Consider the following 13210-nt stretch of genomic DNA (forward strand, 5'->3'; position numbering starts at 1 on the left):
TCTATCATAGCTTTCGATCTCATGTTTGCTTCCTATAATTTAATATATTAATATTCACAGTTGTCCAAAAAATATATATAAATTTACGCAATAAAGTTTGTAATAATAAATTGTGCTATTTACAAATTATGAATACTATAAGAATTAAAGCATTTCTCTAGTTGTCCATCTTACAAACCATGCATCGAAACATGTTGAGCATCTCTTCCCTTTTCAGACCATGACATTCTTTGCAAGTTTTCGAAATAATAGTAGGAAAAAGCTTCAATATAATTGGCAAAATGTAAAATAGAAATAGTCATTTCTGAAAAATCTGTTATCTTTTTTTTTTTGGTAGGCAAAATCACACAAAATGTCCATGCTGATATAGTACTCTTCATATAAAAGCTCTCATTCTCCACAATCTCTCTTTATTTCACAACCTCATCTTATGCTGATATAATATATCTATGACTTATAGAACAAAATCTCCACTTAGGCTTGAAAGACCAACTTCATGCTGATCAAAAACTAAAATTCATGACAAGTTTAGTGAGATGAATGACAAGTTTAGTAAAGCGAATGACAACTTCTAATAAGCAATTCATAGAAATTTAAGTTTTTGTGTTCAAATGATATAATTTTTAGATTTCTTTAGTGGATGACAAGTTTTGATAAGCAATTTATGATAAGTTTAGTAAGGTGAATGACAAGTTTAGTATGGCGAATGATAGCTTCTGATAAGTAGTTCATAGAAATTTAAGATTCTGTGTTACAATGACAATTTGCACAATTCCTTGGTGAATGACAAGTTTAGTAAGACGAATGACAACTTTTAATAAGTAGTTCATAGAAATTTAAGATTCTGTGTTACAATGACAATTTGCACAATTCCTTGGTGAATGACAAGTTTAGTAAGACGAATGACAACTTTTAATAAGTAATTCATAAGAATTTTAGTTTCTATGTTAAAATGACATAATTTCAGATTTCTTTAGCAGATAACAAGTTTTTATAAGCAATTCATGATAAGTTCAGTAAGGCAATGACAATTTTAGTAAGGCGAATGACAATTTCTGATAAGCAATTCATAGGATTTTAAGATTCTATGTTAAAATGACAAGTTGCATAATTCCTCGGCGAATGACAAGTTTAACAAGGTGAATGACAACTTCTAATAAGTAATTCATGGGAATTTAAGTTCCTATGTTAAAATGACAGAATTTTCATATTTCTTTAGCCAATGACAAGTTTTAATAAGCAATTAATGACAAGTTCAGTAAAACAAATGACAAGTTTACTGAGACAAATGACAACTTCTGATAAGCAATTCATAGAAATTTAAGTTTCTGTGTTAAAATGACAGAATTTTCACAATTCCTTGGCGAATGACAAGTTTGGCAAGACGTGACAACTTTTGATAAGCAATTCATAGGAATTTAAGTTTCTGTGTTAAAATAACAGAATTTTCAGATTTCTTTAACAAATAACAAGTTCCTATAAGCAATTCATGATAAGTTCAGTAAAATGAATGACAAGTTTAGTCAGACGAATGACAACTTCTAATAAGCAATTCATAGGAATTTAAGATTCTGTGTTAAAATAACAGCAACCAATTTCTGCAATTAGCCATTTGAATTCAAAAGAGTGGTAGAAAATCATGTTTGAAATATATTATGAAGCTACCAGCAAAAGATAGGAAAATCACGTTTGCATTCAATATAATTTTATACCATAGCCCAATCATTTACATATGAAAATTAAAACTAACAACCTCTTCGAATACCAAGTAGTAACAGCAAGCTCAAAATTCCTATCCGTTTCAGTGGCAGCTTCAATATTTATAAGGAACTTACATTAAACTCCACCTTTTCCAAAGCTTTCATGATGATTGTCACATTACTACTTGCCAACCCCTTCTCATCCTTACTGTTGATGTCACCACCTTCTAACCCCACCGTAAACACCACCACTCCTCCTCTGATCCCAATTCCCAACTCCTTGTAGATCTCTTAAATCCCAAAAACCTCCTCCATAATCCTTAAAACCCTCTTCCAATCCTGCCCTAATGCACCATCACAATTCCAAGTACTATAAACCTGTCAAAGCTGGTGTTATTACATCGAACAGTGAAGGTAAAGCCACTAGCAAAGAGAAGGACGAAGAGAGAGAGGAAAAGAAGAAGGAAAGGGAAGGAGAATTGGAGAGGAAGAAAGAGAGAGAAAAAAAGAAGAAGGGCATTTTGGACATTTCACCATCATTTTATATTTGCAATATAGGACCGGGTCTCCTGAAGCCATTTTTCATATTGAGGAACCCATTTAGCAATTTCGCATATTGGGAGGTCTTTATTTTAATTTTTAGTCTTTCTAAATAATTATAATTTTTAACATCCTCCTTGATAAATATCACTCCCTTTAGGTCCTTTATTTCAATTTTTCAATTAATATCTTTATTTTTGTTCAGGGGTATTGCAATTTACTTATTACTTCTTTTGATAAGGGGACTTTTAAGTTTTCGATTGCAAATCTCTGTAGTTTGGGTTGTGGTTCTTCAAAGATGCAGTTTGTTTGATTAAATGGAAAATTATTCACATGAACCACATTAGAAAATTAAATATATAGAGGCCTTAAGAAATTCAACTTTTTCTTTACAAATTTTACATTTTACAAATTGATTTACTTATAAATGTGAAATTTTACCTTGTAAATATCAATTTTTTTGCCTGATTTTCTTACATGAAATTTATGCCTAATTTTTCATTGATAACAAATAACAATCGCCATTATTTATTGGGAAGACATTTTTACGAGTAGTTACAATACTACTTCAAAATTCTCAACATCGCACTAGCAACAGCAACAATAGTAGTAGTAATAATAGTAGTAGTAATAATAGTAATAATAGTAATAGTGGTGGTGGTGGTGGTTGTGGTGGTAGTGATGGCGGTAGTGGTTATAGTCGTGGTAGTCGTGATAATGGTGGTGCTAGTGCTAGTGGTTGTAGTGGTGGTAGTAGTAGTAGTGGTTGTAGTGGTGGTAGTAGTAGTAGTGGTGGTAATGGTGGTAGTGATGGTGCTAGTGGTAGTAGTGATTGTAGTGGTGGTAGTGGTGAAAGTGTTGGTACTAGTGCTAGTGGTGGTGGTGCTAGTAGTAGTAGTATAATAATAATAGTTGTGAACACATTTTTCCCTACAAAAATGCTACTTTTTTTGAGTTCAAAATGTATATGCTTTTGGAATTTTAAAAACACACGGTGATAATATGTGTGCGCGTTACTAACAGATATTTTAGATATGTATATGTAATATTTATGGATCGATTTTAAGTCCATCTTTTACAATTTTATTCCAACCAATATTCAGCTACAATATTGATATTAAATTAATGGTTCAATAATATAAATGGAAATTCGAATCAAAATATTGAAATTTTTAAGCAAAGAATTTACAGAAAATATCTTGCGCTTTATCTTTTTTAATGACAAAAATATCTTGTCGTAAGACCCTTTTTGACGGAGGCAACGACTTATTCAGACCCCTTCTAGTAAGGCTAGGTCAGTTTTTCAAAAAAGAAAAGAAGATATTTAAAGAATGAACAATAAAATATAACCAAAAAAATTATTTTATATATTAAAATTTACATACATTTGTTTGGTCTCCAAATACAAAAGGTAATCAAATATCACTAAAACATGCTGCTTCAACGAAAAATAAAACATCGTTCGTTTCTATTAGATCTTGTTTTGGTTGTTTTTATAGCATTACACAATGTTATTTTTTCTTGTAGAAGAAAAATATTTTTTTCACAAAATAATTTGATATTAAAATATAATAATATGATAATTGATGTTAATGTCAATATAGTTTTTCATTATGATATTTAATTTGATTTTAATCATGATACATTTTGATATAAGAGTAAGAGTATTTTAGTCATTCATATATTTACTCATTTTCTTTCCTTCGTGTTTTTTCTTATCCATCCAAACAGGAGGGGTGATAATATTTTCTCTTCATTTTTCTCTTCTCCCAATTTTCTCTCTTTCCATTTTCTTTCTTTCTTCCCATTCAAATGGAGAGTAACCGCTAGAACGATTTTCATTTCAACAATAAAATTCAAACCCCTTACTCCTTTAACGTATGTGCCATCCTATATTCATATAAACTAAACCAAATTTAATTTTGTTAGGATGTTATCCTTCAATATAATATTTCAAAATGCTTTAAAAAAATTGCACATAATGTTCCCTTCAAGTCTCTAGTGTAGAAATTGTATCATCATAGAGTCTGTCTTTTAAAATATACATAAAAAAATACATGCTCTTTTTTGCCATATACAATATATAAAATCTCGAAAAAAAATTAAATTATGAACTATTCATGTGTTTTTGAAGTCAATTGTTGTATTTTCCTTTGGGTAAACTAAAGGAGAAATGACCCAAAAATACCTTTTGAAATTTAAAAAGACAAATAGGCCATGTAAATAAGTGAAAGGACCTAATGGGTATGATGTAGGAATCTGGGATTTACAAAGTTTGGCAAAAAGACTAAATTGCCATTAAAGTAAAATGAAAAGCATCAACAGGTTTTGTAAAGTAATTTACAACTTTCAAATTGAATTTAACCATTTTCATAATGTGTTTTACAACCTGTTATTAGCCATTTACAAACCAGGCAAAACTCAAGGGATTGAGTTGAACAAAATTACTAAACATGTAATGTAACTGATCACTTGCAAAATGAAAGTACCCATTTTCATAATATATTTCACAACCTGTTATTAGCCATTTCTAAACAATTTTACTAAATATGTAGCATGATCGATAACTTGTAAAATGAATTTGTCCATTTTCATGACATTTTGCAACCTATTATTAACCATTTCTAGATAATTTTACTAAATATGGAATGTGATTGACAACTTGGAAAATGGATTTGATTATTCCATAACACGCTTTGCAATCTATTATTAGCAATTTCTAGGCAATACTAAACATGTAATGTGATTGACAACTTGCAAAATGAAGTTGACTATCTCCATAATGCATTTTGCAACTTATTACTAGTCATTTTCAGACAATCTTACTAAATGTGTAACATGATTAGCAACTTATGAAATGCATATGACTATTTTCATAACACGTTTTGCAACATTTGTTAGTCATTTCTAGACTTAGTGCAAATTTTTTGGAGGGGGCTGAGTTAGACAAATTGACTAGACATGTAACCTAATTGACAACCTAAAAAATGCTTTTGACCACTTTCATACTATTGACTTGATCAATTTCCACCAAGTATAACCTTTTGGGAGAATTAAACAATGAGGTAAATATTCTGAGAAATTAGTAGATAATCGATAAGTATACCTAAAGTACGTCATAATAAACTTCTTAACAATAATTTTCATGATTTACTTCATTTGTAATAGAATTGACCATTAAAATGATGGTATTTACCAAAAACCAGTAGCCCTGTGACAACAATTACTTTACATATATTCAAATGAGGAATGAGAAAGCCCAGATTACATATATGTGTTCTTCAAGTGGTATGATGAAGCCAGAGAAATAGAGAAGTAGCCCATTGTATGATTGAAGAATGGTAACATGAGAAACGTAGAGGTAATTTAAAATAATTTTAGAAGTTGGAAGTTTGAAGAAACCCTAAACAAGCGAAACGGAGTTGGAAGTTCGGATAGGGACGATTTGGAAGTGAGGATCTGTACTCATTTTGGAAGAGAAGGGCGCTGGAAATATCGTAAGGGAGAGAGAAAAGAATCTGAAGAGAGAGAGAGAGAACTCTCTTTGATCTGACAAAAAAGGAGTGAAAGAAAGGGCATGTAGGTAACTTGTTAAAAACTTCAAATCCCAGATGCATACCTCCAGAGTTATTTGTCTTTTATGAAATTAGAGTGAGTTATTTGGAATTTTAGAATTCAATAGGTATTTATATGGGATTTTTCCCCAAAAAAATGGTATCAAGAAATTTTTTTTCGTGTAAAATGGAGTCCGAGTTTGAGGTCGACTTACAAGTCAAGCAGTTCATTTACCAATGCATCCATCCAATGAATTAAAGAGACTTTTGATAGATATGTTGTGAAGGGTAAGGACAATTTGTCGATGCATGCTTCTTCCCAATAGTAATTAATGTTCTTTTGGAGGTATCATCTATATATATGGCCTACAAGATTGACCATAAATAAAATAATGCCAAGAAAATGAAAATGTGGCCAAGAAGTGGAATTATATTTTCTAAAGAGACGACAAAGTTACATTCTTCTCATTACTAATAACGAATTTTATGGGTTACTTTATCACCTATACAATACAAATGATAATGAAAATATGATCCTTAATTATGTAATAACAGACCACTTACAAAATCAAAACTTTTCTTCATCACTAGCGTAATTTTCTTAGCTCGCTTATTTAATCAACTTGTTTTGGGAAAAACTTTAATGTTTGAATAGTCTACCGTGCTGATTTCATTTATGCTCAACTATTTGTTGGGTTATTAACATGAATATATTTTGATTTAGTGTTTTGTCGATATCTTTGTTTGGCTCGTCTTAAAGAAATTCAGCTGTTACTTATATATCCATCTTGGAGATCTTAATTTTTTATAGGATAAAGGTGTATCAAATATCCTAAAGTATTTTGTGGTTTGTCCAGCACCTTAAAGTATTTTTTAGGTGCATCTAGACTCCAACACTCTAAAGTATTTTGAAGTACAATTTTACACTTAGCTGTTATTATAAATTTATTTTTGTGGATGTATTTTCATTTTGAAAATTCCCTAATTAAAATAAATTGAAGGCTCAATTTAATAAAATAGATTATACGCTCGTTGAACAATTGCAAATTCAGACTACATCGAAATTAATATTTTAAAAAATAATATTAGTTTACAATCATAATACTAAAACTGTGCGTAATCTGTTTTTATTTATATTGTTGTGACAAAAGATACTATATTCCTTTTTTTTTTTTCAGCAACAAGAATATCTTCTCATCCTTATACCCATTTATTCTAGGCTACTTTTTCAGACCCCATTAAAGCACCAGAGTCCAGACTGCAGATCAGTTACGGCAAAAGGAAAAAGAAAGAAAAAGAATGAGACGATCTAGAAAGAATGAACAATAAAAATTAACCAAAAAAACACTATATTCAAATTTATACCTGTTTGGTTGGTTTCCAAATACATAACAAGGTATTAAAGATGACAAAAACATACCTCCTCAAGTAAAAATTAAAGATTGCCTGTTTTGTTTACATTTTTTAATTAGTTATATCGCCCGCAAAATATTTTCATCACAATGTTGGGAAAAAGAATTTTAATAAATTTAATCATAATATGTCAGTACACATCAAACTTTAAGGGGTGTTTAAGTCATATTTTTTTGCCACATACTTTTAAAAATCCTGCCATAAGTATATCTTCGAAGGCCCCTGACAATACTGCAAAAAGTGCTTTCTTAACTTCTTTTCCTCTTGAGGAGTGTTTGGATGAAACCAAACCATGGTTTAGAGAATAGCTTCTGGGACATAGATTCTTGGGAGAATAAATTTTGTAAAAAAGTGATTCTGATAAAATGAGAGTGTTTGGATAGTTGTTATCAGAAGCACTGTTTATATGTGCAAATTACTAAAAAAGGCATAAGTTAATATGATAACTACATAAAAGATAGATTTTATAATATGTTTTAATTTGAAGGAATAAAATTATTAATAATATATTTTTACCAACATAATTAATAATATATAAGATAATGTAATTAATAAGTAATTAATATGTGTATATATTTATAAAATATAAGATTGAATATGTTTATAAAAAAATAATTGAGGAATGTTAAAGTCATATTATCATTGAGATCTACTCTGATAGGCACAATCATACTCTCCAATTTTAGCCAGAAGCAGAATGGATTCACTTCTTTTGAAACCATGGTTTTGAGTCCAAAACCGAGGTTTGTTAATTTCTCCCCCTATTTGGCAAATTTGGGACCCAAACCTTTGGATCCCAAAACTGTGGTTTCATCATATTGCCAAACAGGTTAGTAAATATTTCACCGACAGATTGATTATGTAGTGAATGAATCATATAACTTCAACATTATGCAACTCTTCTCGGCTTTTAGACATAACAATTTTGCACAGCTAGCATTGCTTTTAAATTCTTTTCATGTTAATTCTGTGATATGTTTTGCTTCCTTTCAAAACTATTGTACATGCATTATTTCCTTTTTTTTTTTAATTAGACAATCAATATGCACCATCAATATATATATATAGAGTATTTATATATAGTGGTATTATTTAGGTGTATTATTGACGTCAACTAAGTGGTATTTTAATTTTAAACCAAGATGATACTACTAAAATAAAATATTCATATAGGAGGAGATAATTAGAGGCAACTTCTGATGGAATGGAGAGTAAGACTGAGGTATGCACCAATCAAATTTAGATTTTGGATATATATGTTTGTGGAGGGATAATGTATCCACGAAAGCTTCTCACTATCGTTCTTTTGGGGTATTTTCTCTTATGAGACAAATGCAATGAAAATGAAATTACATTTTGTACAGCAACAAAGCTTGTTCCCATCACTAATGTATATTTTGATTACTTTGTAGTCTATATAATACTGTGATAATGAAAATATGGTCTTTGCTATGATAATGAACCACTTGTAGGGTTAAAACTTCTGACAAACTCAATTATTTTTATATATTTTGGTATCTTTTATATGAGTTTTGTCAGCTTAATTGGTCCCTTTTTGCCGTAATTGATTTATTTTATTTTATTTTGAATTATTATTTTATAGGGGCAAAATTGTCATATTTTGGTTTAATTGTGACTAATTAATTTTTGAGGACAATTAATGCTACCTTATCCTTGAATTTTGCTTGCAGGTTCTTGGAAGATTCAAAAATATAAAAAGGAAAAAAAAAAAAGAAAAAAAGAAATAAAAAATAATAATAATAATTAGGGGGGGCAAAACGTTGCGTTTTGCCCCAACCTAATTATCATCTATTATTATCATCATCAGCTGGAGCTGGGGGGGGCGCCGCAGACATACACGAACGAAGAGGAGAGCGGCGGCCGAACGAGAGGAAAGCTGGAGCTGCGTGAGAGGGAACGAAGGACCAAGCTTCACGGCAATCACACTTCCCCTCCCCTGAGTCTTCATCTTCTTCTCCTCCTGAACACAGCGGCACCAGCGGAAAAGCAGAGCAGAGCACGCCGAACGGAAGCTGAACACGCACACACGCAGGCGCGGCCGAACACACGCACACGACGGCGAACAGAGCTGAACGGCGGCGACAGAGCACGTCGAACGAGCTGGAACACACCGGAGCTGATACGCTTGGAGCACGAACAGAGCAACAAGCTGAGAGGAGGCCGAACGGAAGCTGAAGACGGACGCCGGACGGAAGCAGAGACAACAAGCTGAGGCGGCGCGCACAGAGCTCGACGGCGACGGCGTGAATTGTGTTCTCCATGGCTGGATACGGCGGAAGATTGAATATAGCATTTTCCATGGCTATGCGTGGCTAATCCCATAATTCTCTAATTCAACAATAATGGCAGGAGCTTGGATCATCAAGGGGGAGTTTTAGTTGCTTTAATTTCCTACTCAATAATTGTTTAACAATTCCTAGGTCTTAGGATAGTTTTTCTAATTATTGAGATAATTGTATTGCTTAATCTGATTATATTTGGGGATTATTGTGACTGGATTATTGCTTAGTATTTGACATTGGGCTGTTTATAGCTTTGATTTCAATTATGATGTTGTGGTTATGACATTTATATTGATTTTGGAGTTAATATATTGTGATTTTCTAAGGTGGCTTAGAATTTTGGATCATATAGTCTCTTGCTAGCTTTAATTCTGTTATTTTGGATTTAAAAGTTCTAATTAAGCATTGGTTTTTAGCATCCTTAATCCCATTTTACTATTCTGGTTGCAGTTAGTAAATTGGAATTTTAGGAAAATATTTTGTAGCAACTCGAGGTGGCTCGGTTGTTAGATCAAAAGCTTAATTATAATTCTTAATTCATTGTTTTTAACTCCCACATCTTTTAGAGTGATGATTGCCTGCGTTGTTGAATTGGAGGATTGATTTTTATCAGTGTTATTTGTGTGTCTCATTTTCATTTCTTTTATCTTCAGTTATTTCAATTTGATTCGTAGTATTTAATTAGCAGTCTTTTCAAAATCAAAAATCTCTTTTTATAGTTTAGGTTACTTGCATTTATTTACTAGGGTTTAATTTCGTTTTCGGCTCCTCAAAGTGAAACGACCCGAGTTGTGCACTATATTGCATTAATTCGGTTAATTTTTGGAGTGACCCCAAAGCGACAATCAAAGGAAATTCAAGCTTCAACTTCTCATTACTAACTCAGTTTTCTTTCTCTTTCGTTCCATTTGGGACAACTTAATGCTTAAAAAGCCTATGCTTTGAGCTAGATCCATGGATGAGTGAGTCCTTTTCATTAAAAAAAATTAACTTCATAAATATTTAGTTATTGAGCTTGTGGAAATATTGTTCTTGTTATGAATATAATAATATCTTTATGGATGTCCATATATCTCCCATTATCTCCTAATATCTCTTATAATCTCCAACATCTCCTATTATCTCTATATCCCACAATTATCTTATATTATTATGTAATCTGTAGATTCTATCAAAGATGTAAAGCTATGTCTATAAATAAAGGCCATGTATCATGTATTTAGCAACTCTTGAATGGAATGAAAAAGATTCTCTCTTGTTGGTCCTCTCTTCTTCTTTTTTATTCTTCTCTATTTCTTCTTTATTTATAATACGTTATCAACACAAAACTCTAACCAACATATGTATGACATACCTTTGATTCTTATTAGCATGACTTTAGAGTATCATCTCTATGATTTTTTTTCCCAAAGTATCGTTTGCTTTATTCAAATGAAAATATCTTGAACATTGTATGTATGATATTTCAAAGTATCCATATCTATAATTGATTTTCTCTAGGATAATCTTAGCCATTGTATGGATAAGTCAATCCATTATGTGTTTCAATAGTTGCGAGATCTTTATATATGGATTAAGATTGATTTAGACCTCGAGAAGGTGATGAATAAACATTCGGACTGTTAACTCTTTTCCTGAAGAGACCTGCTCTGATACCAAATGTTAGTGGCAGTCTCACCCAAGAAGGGAGTGAATTGGGTGAGTTAAAAAATTTACGGAATTAAAAATAAATACTATTGAAAACAGAGAGTGTAAGTTTAGGAAGATTTCACCGTAGAGAGACAAACACAAGGTTTATACTGGTTCAGTCTTAATCACTTGACCTACGTCCAGTCCTCAGAACACATCTGAGTATTTCACTATCTTCCAAGATTGATTGGGCTCTTGGCGCCTCAGTACAGTAATTGATTCACTCAATCACTCCCCCTTACTTCCCGTAAGGTTACAAGCCCACTCAAGAGTCCACACTCTTAAGTATCACACTAATGTAATCAATGATGAGTGAGTAATCTCTCTCACAGAGTGTATATAAGATAAACACTGATGCTCAGTAAAGTTGAAAGAACAGAGTATTGAATGTAATAGTAAATGATCATAGATGGAGCTTGGGATATTCAATTCCGTTCATTAATGCTTCTTCACGCCTTTTATAGTTTGAGGTTGTTAACTAATCGTTAGACAGAAGAGCTTCTAGCCGTTGTGACTCTGTTTGCGTGTTTTCTCAGTTACAACGGTTCCGGCATTAATGCTTCTGGGCTTCTGACACAGCAGGTTACAGGCGACGTAATCAACCGTTGAAGAGCCGTTGTTGAAGAGCCGTTGTGATTTCTCTTCGTATTCTGCAACAACACTTTTAACTTCAATAAGTTAATCTTTGCAATGTAAACCTTAGGGTAGAGCTGAACAGATGATAAAATGATTATTCATTGTTTTCAGATGGAATCAAAAGTCTGTTAAATATGCAGAATAATAATTTGGACATTCTTGATCGAAGTGTTGATCGATCACTGGTTGTTCGATCAGGTTATCGATAATCAGAGTGAAAGCTTTTTGAAACGGATAAATAAGATTATCGATTAAGTGACGGATCATTGATTTATAGATCAAGTGATCGATAAAATGCAGCAGAAACACTTATGCTGATATGTGAACCAGAGAAAGATCAGAGTCACTTTGATTACAAATATCTTAGCAAAATGGTCAAGATGATCATGCATGCTAAAAATAGTTTGGAAGAAAATAGAGAGTTGAATTTGAGAACTATCATAGCTAATTTGAATAGAACTGGAAAAGTAACGTGATCGAACAGTTTATCGAATACTTGTTGATCGATCAGATAATCGATAATTTCAAGTGTTACAGAAATGAGACTTCGGTTCATGTTGATCGATCACATTTTCGATAAACTTATGATTGATAATGTTATCGATAAATACCATGTGAAAATTGTTCTGTGAAGAGCAAGGATTAATTGGATTTATCGAGTAGGTGATCGATCAGTGAGTGTTCAATCAGGTTATTAATAAATTGTGAAATAAAGATTTTGTTCTGAAGCCGTTTATCAATCATGTTATATGAAAAAGTATTATTCAGAAGGATTAAATTATCGATAATGTTATCGATAACTTTGTTATAAAAGAACTATGTATGAGCGGATAAAATACAGATTATCGATCATGTGATCGATAACTTGGTGATCGATAACTTGGTGATCGATAAGGTTATCAATCAGCAGCTATGATGAGTACCTGCATTCAGAGAGTTAGCGAACAATGTTCGATCATATTATCGATAAATGAATGATCGATAATGTGATCAATAAATAGTGACAAAATCAATGTGCAGAACGAGTATAGTGCATTACCATTTATCGGACTCTTCATCAATAACTGATTTATTGATAATGTGATCGATAAATGTACTCTGGATTTGGTTCTCTTTATCTGTTACTTGTTCGATTATCTTACATTATCGATCAGGTGATCGATAATTAACTGTAAACTTGTATAACTTCTACGTTAGCGATAATCGATCATTTTATCGATCAATGGATTATCGAACAACTTATTGATTAAAATATCAATCATATTACTGGTTTGCACTGACAATTTATCTGACAGCTTATCGATTAATACTTGATCGATCAACACCTGAACTACTTTAATCTAACTTTGTTTATCATCAAACCGTAATCCTAACA

General features: G+C 31.7%; 1 protein-coding gene across 1 annotated transcript; it reads left to right on the plus strand.

Annotated features, from left to right (window-relative positions):
* Positions 1 to 2047: 2047 nt before the first annotated feature.
* Positions 2048 to 7097, plus strand: LOC114757433 (keratin, type I cytoskeletal 9-like). The gene is made up of 5 exons (XM_028946497.1): positions 2048 to 2114; positions 2259 to 2323; positions 2446 to 2543; positions 2920 to 3128; positions 7027 to 7097. Exons 1-5 carry the CDS (start codon positions 2048 to 2050, stop codon positions 7095 to 7097), a joined length of 510 nt encoding a protein of 169 aa, XP_028802330.1.
* Positions 7098 to 13210: the final 6113 nt, after the last annotated feature.

The sequence above is a fragment of the Neltuma alba genome, unplaced genomic scaffold (genome assembly GCF_004799145.2).
Source record: "Neltuma alba isolate B1F8T4 unplaced genomic scaffold, ASM479914v2 tig00001479_pilon, whole genome shotgun sequence".
Taxonomy (NCBI): domain Eukaryota; kingdom Viridiplantae; phylum Streptophyta; class Magnoliopsida; order Fabales; family Fabaceae; genus Neltuma; species Neltuma alba.

Coding starts and splice junctions, on each gene's coding strand:
- LOC114757433 (XM_028946497.1), top strand. CDS start 2,048: ATGCACCATCACAATTCCAAGTACTATAAACCTGTCAAAGCTGGTGTT. Junction 2,544..2,919: donor TGTGGTTCTTCAAAGATGCA/GTTTGTTTGATT, acceptor TTGTGGTGGTAG/TGATGGCGGTAGTGGTTATA. Junction 3,129..7,026: donor TGCTAGTGGTGGTGGTGCTA/GTAGTAGTAGTA, acceptor CTACTTTTTCAG/ACCCCATTAAAGCACCAGAG.